The following is a 16,327-nucleotide window of genomic DNA, read 5'->3' as shown; positions in this document are numbered from 1 at the left end:
GTTGTCTTTTCCCGTGATGTGGGCGGCTGAGATCCCTTGTAGGTTTGCCTCCGTCCATGCCATTAGGGGGTCTATTTCCAGGGACACCTGTTGGCTTCTGGTTCCTTCCTGCCAGTTGATGTAGGCAACTGTTTTGGCGTTGTCCGACATGACCCTGATTGATTCGCCCCGGAGTCTGTGACTAAATTGAAGGCAGACTAGTCTGACTGAAGGGCTTCCAGTCGGTTGATGTTCCATCCCGCCTCTTCCGTGTCCCATTACCCCTGGGCCGTCAGTTCCTGGCAGTGGGCTCCACATCCTCATAGGCTCGCATCTGTGGTGAGCAAAACCCAGGTCGGTGGGGATAGCCTTACTCCCTTGCTCAGATGGTCTTCTTGTAGCCACCATTGGAGCTGGGACAGCACCTCTGCCGGTAGCTGGAGGCGAACGGAGCAGTTCTGGGACATCGGGTTCCATCGCAACAGTAGGGAACGTTGTAGGGGTCGCATGTGGGCCCTTGCCCATGGGACAACTTCTAGTGTTGATGTCATGAGGCCGAGGACCTGGAGTTAGTCCCATACCTTGGCGCGGAAACAGGTCAACAGGTTTCTCAACTGGTCCATCAGTTTCCTTCTCCTTGTAGGGGGAAGGACGACCTTGACTTGTTTGGTATTCTAATGATTGGGAGGGCTGCAGGCAGCTCTTGGTTGTGTTGACGACCCACCCAAGATTCTGCAGTAGATTCTTGACTCTGGTGGTCGCCTGGTGACTTTCCTCTAGAGATTTTGCCCTGATCAGCCAATTGTCCAGATATGGATGTATGAGGTTTCCTTCTTTCCTCAGCGTCGCCACCACTACAACCATGATTTTGGTGAACGTCCGAGGGGCTGTAGCTAGTTCGAAGGGTAGCGCCCGGAACTGGTAGTGATGGTCCAGTATCGCAAAGCATAGAAAGTGCTGATGGTCGTGATGGACCGGGATGTGGAGATAGGCTTCTGATAGATCCAAAAAGGTCAGGAATTCTCCCGGCTGTACTGCCCTTATGACCAAGCGTAGGGTTTCCATGCGGAAGTGAGGAACCCTCAGGTAGCGATTGACGGACTTGAGGTCCAGGATGGGCCGGAACTTTCCCTCTTTCTTGGGGACGATAAAATAGATGGAATAGTGCCCAGTATTTTGTTGGTGCGTGGGCACCGGTGTTATCGCCCTTAGGGTGAGTAGTTTTGTCAGTGTGGTTTCCACCACTGTCCTCTTTGAGGGGGCGTGGCACGGTGATTTCACAAATTTGTTTGGAGGGATACTGGGGAAGACCAGATAGTATTCCCTCTCGAATGATGGTTAGGACCCACTTGTCTGACGTTATCTCGACCCATCTTTGGTAGAATAGGGCAAGCCTGCCCCCTATGGCTTCTTCCTGTGGATGGGTCTGTTGATTCTCATTGTGGGGTGCAGCTGGGGCCTGGACCTGACCCGGCTCCCCTTTTGTTGTGTCTGTTCCGAAAGGACTGGCCCCTGCCTGCGGGGCGAGGTGCTTGGTATGTGTTTTTGTACGGTCTGAAACTCTGGGATCCTCTGCCCTTGGATCTTCGGGGAGAGGTGCGTTGGTTCCTTTTATTCCTGTCCTCCGGTAACCGAGGTACTGGGGATTTGCCCCATTTGTCAGCTAACTTCTCCAGTTCACTTCCGAACAGGAGGGCACCTTTAAAAGGCATTCTCGTGAGTTTTATCTTGGAAGTCTCATCGGCTGACCAACTTCAGAGCCAGAGTTGCCTTCTGGCTGCCACTATGGATGAGACGCCCCTGGCTGAGGTGCGCACCAGGTCGGAGGTCACATCCGTGAGGAACGATATCGCCGGTTCTAATGTTTTGACAGACGTGGTTGCATCCCTGGACAGTGACAAGCAGGCACATGTCACCACAGCGCAGCAGGCAGCGATCTGCAGGGACATAGCTGCAACATCAAATGACTATATAAGGATGGATTCCTCACATCTGTCCTGGACATCCTTGAGTGCAGCGCCTCCTTCGACTGGAATGGTGATACGTTTTGAGACCGCACAGACCATGCCGTCTACTTTGGGGAACCCCAGGAATTCTTTGGCTGAGGGTTTCAGGGGTTATTGGGCTTCAAGGGCCCATCCTCCTTTGAAACTGGCCTCCGGGGCAATCCATTCCAGGTCAATCAGTTGTTGTACGGCCTGCAGCATTGGGAAATGGCATGAGGCCTGACAAAGCCCGACCAGAACCATGTTCGTCTTTGGCTCCGCTGCAGAGCTTGTGCCTGGGATGGCCAGCGTCTTCAGGTTCAGAGAGACACGAGGTCTGATAGCTTGTCTTTGGAGAAGAAATGCATCATGGTTCAGTATGGTTCCGTCCCTGGAGGGATTTCCCCTTCCTCCAGGGAGTCCAGCTCTTCCTCCGAGGTGTCTGTGTCCTCTAAGGGGAAGCTTTTGCCCGGAGGAGGCAAGTCTCGGGGCGGAGGCACGTCTCGAGGAGGATGAGAGGGGCCTGGAAGGTTTTGTTCTTCTGGTGGAAACTGAGGCTGTCTCTCAGGTGGCACCAAATGCGCCTGGACGAAGGTTTGCAGCCCTTTGAAGAATTCCACCCAGGAAAAGGTCCCTGGGTCCATATTGAATCCAGCGGTGTTCCCCGAGCAGCTGGGGATAGAGAGGTCCGTGTACTGTCATTGGTGGAGCCGGAGGGTCTCCATGTGAAAGGACCCTTGCGCCGGATCGAGGCCTAGCCTGGACAAAGCTGCTCAACCCAATGGGACAGACGCCGGATGGCGATCTGTGCGGTTCACCAAGCCTCGGAGACCGGAGACGTAAATAAAGCTTTCTACCTTACCTTTCTCGGCGCTTCCCGGTCTCGTGTCGGGCGGTCTCCGGCTGCGGGGGGGGAGGGGAATACCTTCACAGCCGCGCTTAGTATTGCACTCGCTGCCTCTCAGCCACTCCCGTTCCTGGGGGCTAATTTCCACGCGGGGAACCGGCTACCGGACCGAGGCTTACCTGTGAGGGATCTCGGAAATCAACTCAGGAATTCTCGACTGGGGGAGGGCCCCTTAGGTATCACCGTAGAAGAGCGGGGCTCGTCTTGTAGAGGTAAGATTTTCTTTCTTATTTGGTTTGGCTTTTGTCTAATGCTGTGCAAGCATGTGTAGAGTCCCAAACTGCTAAGAAGACGGAGAAATACTGAAGAGCAGAGCTTCCTGCACAGGTATATGTAGTGCTGACGTCAGATTGAAATCTGACTCCGTCTCCAACGGCTATCAGGAGTACAGTATACCCATTGGTCCTGAGTCCATCTGCTACACGTTAGGAAAAGTAATTTTTCACTCAACACACAATCAACTGTGGAACTTGTTACTGGAGAATGTGGTCAAGACAACTAGCATTGCTGGGATTAAAAAGGGCTTGGACAAGTTCCTGGAAGAAAAGTCCATAAATAGTTATTGATTAGGAGTGAGCAGCAAGAAAGTCAAACTATTTTTTCAGATTGCCCACTGTAAGAGATAGGATGCTGGGCTTGATGAACATTTGGTCTGACTCAGCATGGCATTTATGTTCTTATGTAATAGTATAAAGCAGCTGAAAATTTAAAAAGAGGTTGACACTCAATATTGCTCCTACACAGAAACATGACGGCCTATCTAGTCTGCCCATCCATGCAACTGCTCAGCTCTGCAATCCCTACCAGTCCCTCAAAGATCCCCTCTGTTTGTCCCATGCTTTCTTGAATTCAAATACTGACCTCGTCTCCATCACCTCCACTAGGAAGTTGTTCCATGCATCCATCACCCTTTTTGTATAGAAATATTTCCTCAGTCTACCCCCATTAAATGAGAGACTCAATTCCTGTGCATTGATACCTCAAAGGTATTCAAAAGTGTCTCTATCATATGTCCCCGCTCTCATTTTTCCTCTAGGGTATACATTTTTAGATCTTTGTCTGAAGATCACTGACCATTTTAGTAGCTACCCTCTGGACTCCATCCTGTTTATATCCATTTGAATGTGCTTTTTACTGAATTAAGGAAGCAGACTGCTGCCTTAATTCAACAGAAAGCACCTTGAGATACAGCGTAAACTTCACATGGGCAGATATCTTTTAAAGCTCTTTTTTAGATTTCTGTTTCTTTTTTTCACATTTTCAGCTGTTCTCCTGTGGATTGTAGAAGTGTACAAAAAATACGTGGAAAGCGATTTATATAAAATGTGCTAAGGTAGAAAAAATGAGACCCAAAAAAAGAGGAAAGAAATGCTTACAGAATGTGATCTTCCGAACAGGGGTCCATCAAGAAACTACAGCTACTTTATAATACTGTGCAGAAAAAAGGAAAATAAAAAGCAACGTATGATAGTTTAGAAGATTTCAACTCGCCAAAAAGCTGGCTTTCCATTAAGACTATTATTTTCAGTTTAGCACAGATGTTCACCTGTTTGGAGAAGCAGAGACACTGTAGTCTCTCAAAAGCTGCTGTGGTCTCCTGGACTAGGGTGTAGCAAATCTATCTATCATGAGCACCACTGGTAAACGACAACCTGCTCTGTTTGTTTCTCCAAGAATGAGGCTACCTTGCTGATCCTTCCAATGTACAAAAGCCCCAGAAAAGTTTGGAAGATATGTTTCCCGTGCAGGAAATCAATGAATTAAGTTGCGGGGGGCATCTGGTCAATATTTGTACCCTCCTGATTTACACCGAAACAAAACCTCTAATTGGAGAAGAAAAGTAAGATCTAATTTCAGTGTGTGTTTCGAGTTACATGTCCGCCACTTTGAGATCCTATAAAATACTGGCAAAGTGCACTCCTGCAACAAAGGAACGTCATTTCCTAAAACAAGAAAGAGTTTGACATAAAATGGTGTCCTTACCACAAAGGACTCTAGACAAGAGACGAGCTGACGCAGGCAAGGTTCCAGGCAGCTCTGGTTGCGCTTCACTTTCTGCAGGGAAGTGTCTTTCAGGATCTGCAGCAGGGGACACAATATTTATTTACTTATTTATTTAGTGGTTTTTATATACCGATAACCATTTACACATTGTATCGGTTTACAAGGGACATTGAGATTATAACATATTGAGTTACAAGGAACATTGTGAGTATAAGGTAACGCATAAACAGTTATAGCATATGAAACATTTACAATAAACATTGTGATTATATAGTATTGGATTACAAGAAACAACGAGGTAAGGAGGTCTAGCATAACTGAAATATAATGCAAACCATTTATATTTACATAGGACATTTTACATTTATATTTACATAGGACATTGGTAGCATTAAGGGAAATCAATGTATATGTATTGCGCAATTTTTCATGTGAAACTTTCTCTTCCAGATTTTGGCAGGCTCTCTTTGCATACTTTCTATATTTAAATGAGGGTTTGTTGTATAAAACAATAGTATATTATCTCTTATTTATCTTCAGGAGTCCACATGACTGTATGCAGTCCTCTTAATTTTTCATTAGCTGCTCTGGTCTCTTTGCAGAAAATATTCATCATGGTCTCTAACTGTGGCACCAGTGAAGATTCTGTACTATCACTACTGCTATCATTAGCCTTAACGCTGAGGCTAAGGGTGGGCACCTTTTCATCCGGGATGACGTATGGTCAGTAAGATTTGTCTTTTTGCTTCTTTTCAGACATAAATAGTAGTGGTGGTCTTTGTTTTATAATATATAAATCAAATCTCACTAAGTCACCATGTGAAGGTACTCGGCGACATTTGGCGGGAACTTTTTAGTCTATCCAACTACTCTCTGCCCCTCATCTATGAAAATTCTATGCCCATCAATTTGAGCTTGGAAAGTAATTAGAAGAGCACCCAGTTCCTGTTGGCCTAAGACCTATTTTCCTGATGAAAGCAGCAATAGTTCCTAGAGATATGAGACACTAATGCTTTTTAATTAGCATCCCCCAACATGCACAGGTACCAGAGATTTTTAAAAAAGGAGACACTTTTTGACTAAATAGAAAGTTAGATGTTATTTGTTCAGGATTATATAATTTATTTTCATGATTACTGCATAGCCTAAGAATTTACATATTCAGCATCTGATGCTCAGATTTTGTATTTTTATAAATTTAAGATAATAAAACAGTTACAAACAAATTTGTATATTCAAGTTTAAAAGTTACCAATTACAAAACCCTATGTTGGGTGTAAGTGATGTGTTTTTTGGTGAGCCAGGTGTCACCGGTATTTTAGACTGAGGAGACTAGAATTGCTTTTAAACTATACATCTTAGTTTTCTCGAAGAAACTTGTTTTCCATCTGAAACGGTCATCAGGACAGGGGAAAGGAGGAGCCCATTACTGCATTTTATCATGCTAAACTCGGAAGTCTGAAAGCCTGTTGATACATGTGACAGCACTGATACACACATCCAAGATTTACCTTCAGCAGCTTTGCTTTCATAGTTGACGTGATGGTTGTTGGGTTGACAAACTGGAAAGAAGGAGCTGCATTGTTGGGGTACTGCACAGGGAACATCACCATCATCTTCACACGGTGGTTCCCACAGTGAACAGACACTGTGCAGCTTCGATTCACTGCATCCATCTGCAACACATCACAGCCACCAAAATACAGAGAAAAAAACAAAAGTCAGATTTCTAATCAGTCCCGCACAGACATTGCCCTCCTAGTTAGAATGTTGGTACTGAGAAGGGTTGAGGGCAAGAGGAGTGGAGGAGGAGTAAGCGGGAGAGGAAAATGGAAGAGAAAAGATGCTGGGGGATAGGAGTAGAACAGCTTTAGCAGAGGGAGAAGATGAATAAGAGCGTCATCATGAGGATGGAAAAGCAAGAAGCTGAATACGTTACAGGGGAAGGACAGCATAGATATAAGGAGAAGACTTAGAAGGAAAAGGTAGAGGGAACAAGGGGCTGGAGTGAGAAGGCAAAGGCATCATAAGAATGTAGAAGCTCATTATAGGAGCTGACACAAGGCAGAGGCATCAGGAGGGGGCAGGAGAGAGAGAAAGGGAGGACACAGAAGCATCACAGTGGGGTGGGCATGGGCAGTACTCACCAGCAGTGAGGGAAAGTTGCATGGTTAGGAGAGATTGAAAGACTGGGCTTGTTGTGGACACCAGGGGAGGAAGGGAGAGGGTAGTGGGGAGAGGGCTCAGTGGCACTTCCATGCACGTTCAGTGCTTAAAATGCTTACAGACAGGCAAATAAAGGCAGCTCATTATAAGGGTTGAAAAGCTGTGGTCTTCTTTCTACCTTTCCCTGCCATTGAGGTCCTTGTATGCCCATATATGATTCAACTCTGCCACCATTTCGATTTTTACATCTTCTGAAAGTTTGTCATCCTCCAAGTGAAAAAATATTTTATCATATTCCCTCTGAGATTCCCTCTCTTCAGCTTCATATGATCGCATTCTTGACCTACAGCTTCTCATTTTACAGAAAATGCTAACATTTGATACATTATTAAAGCCAGTTAGAAACTTGAATGTTTGTCTCTTCTCTGCTCTAGAAAACTACATCTTTAGCTCCTTAACTCACTTCACAAACTTCTGATGAAGGCTCACTTTTTCAGGCACTTTCAAAGTGGATTACATTCAGGTACTGTAGGGATTTCCCTATCCCCAAAAGGCTCACAATCTAAATTTGTAGCTGAGGCAAGTGTCTTGCCTGAGGTCACAAACAGCAGCAGTTTCCCTGGTTTATAGCCCACTGCTCTAACCACTAGGCTGCTCCTCCACTCCTAGGGTCTCATCCTCCTCTTGTTAGCGTCTTTCTTTACTCCAGACCAAAGTTTATCATCAGCATGTTCCCTTCCAGCACAGACCACTACACCTCAGACTTCTCTCATGTCACTTGCACTCATGCCAAATTTAAAATCCTCATCTTTATTTCTTCACCTCGATTATACTTCCACTCATAAGGTGACATGTATAAAGGTGGCTTGGGGAGGCTGTGCCTCCCCAAAATTATCTGCTTGAAACCCCAGTACAAACCATCACAAAGAAGTCAGCCGGTGTCCCAGGGGAGATGCAAGGAAGCCATAGGAACTCATCCCACAAACAAAACTTTGCAAGTATAGTTAAAACTCACTGGCCAGCTGCATTAACTCAAGCATCATGAGCCCACCAATTCTGAAAATACTTGAACACAAGTGCAGGCTTAATGTCATGCTCCAGCAGCCCGTGCGGAATGTACCCAGGAACATCCCCTCAACACCGAGCAACCTGAATAGAAGATCCATGAGGAGGAAAATCGCTGGATCATCAGCTAGATTGTTTCATCAGTCTCTTCCTACCGCCGATCTCTCTTCCTTCCCCCCCCCCCCACCTCCCAAATATATTATTCAGGCAGACATTACATGTGTTACCCTGCAATCTGACCTTGCATTTTTTTTATTTTTAATAAATAATCAGATTGCTTACAGACAGGGCGCTTCATATTTTCACAGCTAAAACAATTCCTGCATACTGATGTTTTGCAGTTTGGTAATAGTTTACTCTGGCACAATCATGAAATGCTAATATAGTTTAGGTGGTGGGGCAGGAAGGCTTGGTCTTAAAGAAGCTGTCCCGATTTGTGAGAAACATCGCCACGATGCAGACATCACCAGGTGGGCGTGGCAGGTCGTAGGCCCACCTCCACTCTGCCATTGGTTGATTTTGAGGACGGGGGAAGGGAGAGACACAGGCTGGTGCTGCAACAGGAGGACGAAGCCCAGTCCACCGCCACCTCCTTCTCTTTCCAGCACAGTGGGCGAGCTCCCCAGCACAACGGCCATAAAAGTCTCCCCAAAGCAAAGGACTCACGTTTCCTATGACCCCACTCTCCAGCCTCTCCCTGTGCCCTCCTGACACTTCGTCCACCTTCTATTCATTGCTTCCTCTTAGGAGCAAGATGGCCGTTTCCAGCTTTCAAGCCTTTTTATGCTTCTCATATATTCTGGCATTACCTTTCACATGACGTTTATTTTGAGAAGACTTTAAACCCAGCTACTGCTTGGATCTTTCCCTCCTTTGCACACAGCTTTATTTATTATCTTTCATAATCTGCCCTTGCACCCCCCTTCACTCAAATGGGATTCATCACATGCAGCGGTGTTGGTTACGTACCTTGCAGAGAGTAATCTATAAATAAACAATGCTATTCTCGCCATCCCTACCTCCACATTCACATTTCGGATCTGCACGTTTATCAGGGAGAATTCCTGCTGCAGGGTCTGTGGCAATCCCAGTTGATCCAATTTTCCTCCTGTCAGGGGATTAGGCTGGAAATCCTCTCTAAAAACTGGCACAAGAACAAGAACCACTGGGAAAGTAAGGAACAGCTTGCGGCTGAGCTCTAACATACGATCACCACCACCACCACCATGGGAATTTATAAAACAGCTGCCTTTCAAAATCTGATACCAAGTACTTCACAGGATAATACCGACAACACACACTGCCCCACTAGAGTTTAAAGGTGGACGACTGGTTAATATCCTTCTGGCACTAAGATGGCATGCAGGCTTCAGAAGGGAGGATGAACGAAGAACAATTTCCTTACTATTATTACTCAGTTATAGTTGGGTAAACAAATTCAGAAAGAGAAAAGGAGATGACTAAGGTTAATGGACAAGTTTGACTCCTGATGCATACATCAAAACATCCTAATCACTGGACTTCTTTTTCTACATTAACCCTCAGCAACGAACCATATTAAACAAAGAGGAAAGGCTCCAAAGTCTCTTAAAAGGAAAAGGCATGGTAAAAATACATAAGGGAATAAGCATTTACTGAATAACCATTCCTTTTACACACAAACAAGCCTTTCGCCCATTCATCATACAACTTCCACCCAAACAAGAGTCTTTGTAGGCAGTGATCCCCTTTAAAGAACCAACAAAAAAAAAAAGGATGTAATACATGAGCTTTCAAGATCACTTCTACACCACCCAATGCTAATCTAGGTCTTAAGTGTTGCTAAGTATTTAAATCTAGACACGAGTCCTACCACCTCACGATAAAACAGTACATCTGGAGTTCTGTCACAGGCTCAATGCAGCATGAAAAAGCAATCCTGCAAGCTTGGATTCAGGTGCCGTGGAAGAGCCTTGTGTGGAGGGCTTTTAGTAGAAGTAAAGCGAGGGCTGCAGGCCAGGACTTAGGAGCATTGTTAGAGCTGTAAGAAGCCTAAAAAGAAATCTGCTCCTTCTACGGTTGACTCTAATTCATAGATTTGCAATTCCATTTCTCAGAGAAACCAAGCTTTGCAAATGAGCCCCTAAATCCTGGCCTGCAGCCCGCTCTCTACTTCTACTACCAAGCCCTCCATAGCACCTGAATCCTACACCTTGCAGGATTGTATCTGATGAATATCTTGAACTCCTGCTGCAAATTCCTGCTCAAGTTTTTCAGTTTCCCTGTTGTGCAGGGCTGAGAGGCCTGCTTATGCTAACTCTACCTTCTTCCTCCCCGTGACTGGTGTTTGACTGGTGCTCCGAGTCCTGGTTTTGAAGGGCTTTCTCTTGCTCCGGCAGAAGGGAAATTCCATCGAGGAGCTCATCAACACCATCCAGGAGATCGTTAGCACAAAGCTGAAAAGAAAAAAAAAAAAAAAGAGCCCCGTGTGAGAGACGTGGCAGGAAACCCACATCCAGGGGAGGAATATGCCACAGGCACGCATGGCAGACATTATGTGGTGAAGGGAGAGAGGTGCACTGACCAGAGATGTGCCAGAAGGTTCGGTGTCAGTAATCTCCACAGCATGAGTCTTACTGCACTTATCAGTACTCCTTCCCATCTAACAGCTGTTCAAAAGTCCCAACAGCCAAGGACGACCAGAACCAGAGAGAGAGCAGCAGGAAGTAGCACTCGTGGCTCAGTCAGAGCCAGTCTTCTCTCACAGCCCATAATGAACATCCCCCACCCAGTACAGTAGAGCAGAGCTGGGAAAAACTCACTTGACTGCTTGTCAATGACAAGTGGGTTTCAGGGCCAATAAGCAAAGGGCAAAATTCTTCCTATCCCAGAGCCATCTGTTGATAGGGGGGGAAAAAAGTGCAATTTTCCAGCGAGATGGCACAGGAGATGAATATCTCTTCTCTCCTCTTCACATGAACTTTCATACAATCACCCTTCCCCTCCTTCCAGCTTCCTACCAACAACTTATTTCCTTCCCTCATTGCCTCTCGCTCCTTCCTTCTCTTCCCTCACACAGTCTCTCACCCCCTTCTCTATTCTCTCCCTTTCCTCTCCCACACTCTTGTCCCACCCTTTGCCCTCCTTCCCAACATCACCCTCACAGGCAGGTGGTCAATCATGATGCACAAGTCAAGAGAGGTACCAGTTCCCTCTGGAAGATCAAGCTGGGCCACAATGTCCTTTATCTCTTTCCCTAGCCCCCTTCAAAACTGATGCTGTCAAGTGGATGTGTTTCAAGCGCGTTGGTAATCAATTGATGGAAACATGAGTCCCAGGTTATTGCAGATCCAGATCCCTCTTTCAGTCACTGCTTTGACGTCTTGGCAGTACAAGCACATAAAATGTCCCTAAAAAGGACAGAAGTAAGGCCTCCCAATTCTCCAGTAGAGGGCTTTTACATTCCAGTGAGGGGGATGATCCAGTTCAGTGCTTGCCCAATGAGTAGGAGGTCTACTAGCCTTGCTCTAGTCCCCTTGCTGGAGAGGCCCCGTGGATACAGGTTGAAGTGGGATCTGTACTGATTTATGAATCCTCAGATAGCTCTCAGAAAAAGGAATGGAGACTAGGCTAAACGGGTTTCTAAAGGGGGAAACCAAGCTAGAGCAGCCCCCGCCTGTCCCTTGAATCAGCCCTAGTTTGAGCATCCGTCTGTCTTGTCCCGACACCTTAATCCAATTTCCTTATTCTGTTGTAAGTCCTAGTCCTTCTTCCCACTTGTTTCAATGATTGGGAATGAATAACTGTTACAGATTTGTTGCAGTCTTTTTTTGGTAGTTACCAGAATTCCTCTAATTTGTTCATTAACTTTAAAGAGAAGAGAGAACTTCATTAAAATAGTAGGGGTACTCCGGAATCAATAAGTCTGGTGTCCCTTGATAATTTTGTTATAAAACAAATACTTTTCACAACTGGATTCTGAATTCAGAAAATTCCTGTGGAATGTTAAATCCAATAGGATACTTCTGGAAATCCTTAAAAAGCTCTAGACACAAGGCAGAGTACAGCTTCTAGATAAGAAAACTTGTTGTATAGCAAGCCACTAAATTGGTTCGGCAAACTATCAAATTGAGAAATTGTTTTAGAACAAAAATTGGCAAGAAAGATAGCAATTACTGAAATTGTATGCATCATTTTCAATGAAATCAAGAGGAAGAACATAACATATATTTGCTTGTAAGGTCTGGCAAGAACGTTTAAAAGGGAAACTTAATGCAAACAGAATACTCTGTGTCCCCTATAAGTAGTGTTTCAAAATTCCCAGTTAATTTAAAGGGGGGAGATTTTCAAAGACTTATGTGGGCACTGTGCACGTAAAACAGGCATATATGTATGTAAGTAGCCTCTGTGCACATTAAGCAAATTTTCAGAAGGGTGGAAATGTGTGTGTGGTACTGTCACTGTGGCACAGAGGAGAGCGAGCATTTTGAGGGCATGGAAGTACATGCACATTCATGTACCGTATAAACGTAGTCAGTGTACACACCATGAAACATGCACATGTTTTACATCTGCTACATCAAGAAAATGAAATCTGACTTCTCTTCTGTCTGCAGTTTTTGGATGGGGTGCTCTGCATCTATAGGCGGTGGGTATGGGTGAAATAATGAAGGTCTGGGTCAACTGGTATAGATCCCAGCAAGCTACTGATTGGCAGCACATGCACAAGTATTTGCATAAGCAAGATAAATCCGTGCACGTCATTCAATATCTACCTCCATGCATAAATGGTTATTACGCACAAGTGTTAAAATTATTTAACACGTAAAATCCATGTTCACACTTTTATAAAAATAGGTGTATAAAACTATATGGATTGATGCTTTTAAAAAAAAATATGTATACACTATGCACTTTTGGGGTGATGATAGGCGATACTTTATAAACTGTCTGGCTCCCACTGCAGTCTAGGAAATACAGGTGTAACTTTAGGCACATCACGCATGCACACTATTGAAAATTAACCTCGGAATGTACTAAATTAAGACCTTCAGAGATTTTGGGAATGCCTATCATTAAGAGCTGGTATAACGTGGATTGGTGTCTCAGGACATATACGCCAGCAGTAAACGTATTTGCAAATAAAAGCAGTTATACAAAGAAGGGCAATTTTTAAAGACATTTACTTGGGTAAATAATGATTTACATAGGTAAAACATGGCTGTCTGAAAGCTGCATTCCTTCAGTCTTTTAGCCAGACTGGGGAGGGTTCCAAAATCTACAAGTGCCATTTTTCCAGCAAACTTCTGCCCACACTAAAAGCGGGTGCTTAAGACCGCAGGTGCTTTGTACCCACGCAAATTTTCAAATGGAAAGTTACCGGCACACTTTCCCTTTCAAAGCTGGTACCCACGGACTTTGCGCCAAGGCAGGCAGTTTGAAAATTGTCCCCAAATCATTTAAAGCTTACCAGTATGTAACACTGGCAGATTCTGTCACCTGTTCAATTTTTCTGAACCTTTGTCTAAACATTTTTTGATGGTTAAGCTTACACATGCTCTCCATTGCTTTTGCTTTTTCAATTTCAAGTATCTAAGGCTAGAGCTGTATAGTAAATCTCCTTTCAATATTTCCAGAACTTAAATTCAGCTGGATCTGGCCAAAGCTCAGCTTCCAGTAATCATTTTTAAACAAAACAGGCACCACAAATAAGCATTTTCAAACTCTATGGGTCAGCAGTGCAGATCTCACAAAGATCGAGAGACCAGCACAGGTGGCTTGCAAGCTCTGGAAAGATCACCCATGGTGCCGGCACTGTGTGGGCAGGAGGAGCATCAGCAGGATTGTGTTGGCGGACCCCAAGACAACAAACTATACAAAAAAATTCCAGAAGCAGAACTGGGTAGGGACCCCCTCCAGGGGCCACCATCTCACTAAGCATGTTCCAGTAAATTATTCAGAAAATTAAATCTTGGATATCTGTCAATATTCTGTGCAACAGAAAGCAATTAGACTCGGAGCAGTAAATCCTCTTAGCCTACTCCTTTATAGTGTCTTCGCTTGGATTTCAGGACTCTGTCCTGTCTTGGTTCTCTTCTTACCTCTCCCATTGCACTTTTTTAACGTTTCCTCTGGTGGTTCTTCCTCTACTACCATTGCACTTTTAATGTTTCCTCTGGTGGTTCTTCCTCTACTACCATTCCACTATCAATTGGTGTACCTCAGGGCTCCGTCCTGGTCCCTCTTCTCTTCCTACTATATACTAATCCCCTTGCTGCTCTGATTTCCTCGCATGGCTTTCAATACCACTGTTATGCTGACTCCCCCCAGATCTATCTTTCTACATCAGAAATTTCACCAGAAATCCAATCCTGGATCTCGGCCTGCTTGTCTGACATTGCTGCCTGGATGTGCTGCCACCACCTTAAGCTCAACATGGCCAAGACAGAGCTCCTTATCTTTCTTCTCTAAGCCCATCTCCCATCTTCCTCCTTTCTCTGTTTCTTTGGATAACACGGTTATCCTCCCGGTCCCTTCAGCTTGTAAACTAGGAGTCATCTTCAACTCCTCTCTCTCCTTCTCTACACATATCTAAAACTCTGCTAAAACACACCATTTCTTTCTCTATAACACTGCCAAAATCTGAAGCTTCCTTTCTGAACACACTACCAGAGCCCTTATCCACTCTCTCATCTCCTCCCGCTTAGACTATTGTAACCTACTCCTCCAGGTCTCCCGGCAAGCCATCTCTCCCCACTGCAATCTGTCTAAATTCAGCTGTGCGGCTCATCTTTCCCCAGTCACTACACTTACATAACCCCTCTTCTGAAGTCACTGTCAGGCCGATACAGTAAAAATCGCAGGAGCCTCTCCTGTGCGCGCGATTCAGTAAATAAAAATATTCAAATTAGGGCCCGCAGTCCCTAGTGCCTCTTTTTTGACAGGAGCAGCGGCTGTCAGCGAGTTTGACAGCCGACGCTCAATTTTGCCGGCATCTGTTCTCAAACCCACTGACAGCCACGGGTTCGGAAACCAGACGCCGGCAAAATTGAGCGTCCGGTTTTCAATCCGCGAGCCATGGGCTGATTTTAAAAATGTTTTTTAATTTTTAATTATTTTTAACTTTTATTTATTTTTCTATGCCGACATTCAATTCAAAATATCACATCGGTTTACACATAACATAATTGTCTTCACATAAACATATGAAGACCGAATACAGTAAAACAGTTAAAAAAAAAAAAAACTAAATACAAAATTCAAAATATGAAATTAAGACAATAAAGTATTAAAAATCAAATCTAAATAAACAATAAATCTATTGTTCTACAACATTTTATGTACATACAGAAAAAGGAAATTGTAGAATGGTGATGTTAAAAGATTAAATTTATGAGGGGAAAGCTTTAAAAAAAAAAGCCACGTTTTAAGGCTTTTTCTGAAAGAAGATGTAGAGGGGTCAGTTCTTAGAGAATATGGTAGAGAGTTCCATAGCTGCGGACCTATTATAGAAGCAGCTCGACTCCTCATGGATGCTCTGTGAATTTCTTTGTTGGAAGGAATTGACAATAGACCCTGTCAGTTGAACGGAGATTTCTAGTGGATATACACTGATAAAAGTGTTTTTGTAACCAAGTGTAGTAATCAATATACAGTGCTTTGTGAACGAGCATAATGATCTTATATTGTGATCTAAATGAAATGGGAAGCCAATGCAACTGATTAAGAATTGGTGTAATATGATCACATTTTCTACCATTTGTTAAAGATCTTGCGGCAGCATTTTGGAGTAGTTGAAGTGGTTTAATGGTGGCTGAAGGCAAGCCTATTAAAATGGAATTGTAATAATCTAACTTCGAGAAAAGTAGGGATTGAAGAACTGTTCTATAGTCTGGGGGGTGAAGTAAAGGCTTAAGTTTTCAAAGCATTTGAAGTTTATAAAAGCCTTCTTTAATTAGATTATTAATATGAATTTAAAAGTTTAACTCCTTATCTAAGGTGACTCCTAGGTCCCGAACTGATGTTGATATTTTATATTTGCGCAATACTGTGGAATCAATGGAAGATGATGATAACTTGCTGGATAAATGAAGAAACTCTGATTTATTATGATTAAGGGACAGCGCCATATGTGATAGGATGTTGTTTATTTCAGATAGATATAGTTCCCATTGAGAAAATGTATTATTAATGTTGTCTTTAATTGGTAGTAATATCTGAACATAGTCAGCAAAAAGGAAGT

General features: G+C 44.1%; 1 protein-coding gene across 5 annotated transcripts in view; it reads right to left on the bottom strand.

Moving 5' to 3' along the window:
* WDR59 (WD repeat domain 59) overlaps positions 1-16,327 on the bottom strand; it is a 283,191-nt gene that overhangs the window by 166,313 nt on the left and 100,551 nt on the right. For 4 of the 5 annotated variants that reach the window (XM_029608874.1, XM_029608876.1, XM_029608878.1 and 1 more), the window contains exons 12-15: positions 10,409-10,541; positions 9,126-9,250; positions 6,387-6,551; positions 4,855-4,950 (exon numbers count right to left, since the gene is read on the bottom strand). In XM_029608874.1, coding sequence (XP_029464734.1) covers positions 4,855-4,950; positions 6,387-6,551; positions 9,126-9,250; positions 10,409-10,541 — 519 coding nt within the window. The remainder of the gene's footprint in view (positions 1-4,854; positions 4,951-6,386; positions 6,552-9,125; positions 9,251-10,408; positions 10,542-16,327) is intronic. The other variant, XM_029608875.1, reaches the window with a different exon arrangement.

Source organism: Rhinatrema bivittatum, chromosome 7 (genome assembly GCF_901001135.1).
Source record: "Rhinatrema bivittatum chromosome 7, aRhiBiv1.1, whole genome shotgun sequence".
In the NCBI taxonomy this organism is placed as follows: domain Eukaryota; kingdom Metazoa; phylum Chordata; class Amphibia; order Gymnophiona; family Rhinatrematidae; genus Rhinatrema; species Rhinatrema bivittatum.
This window is presented reverse-complemented; position numbering and strand designations above follow the sequence as displayed.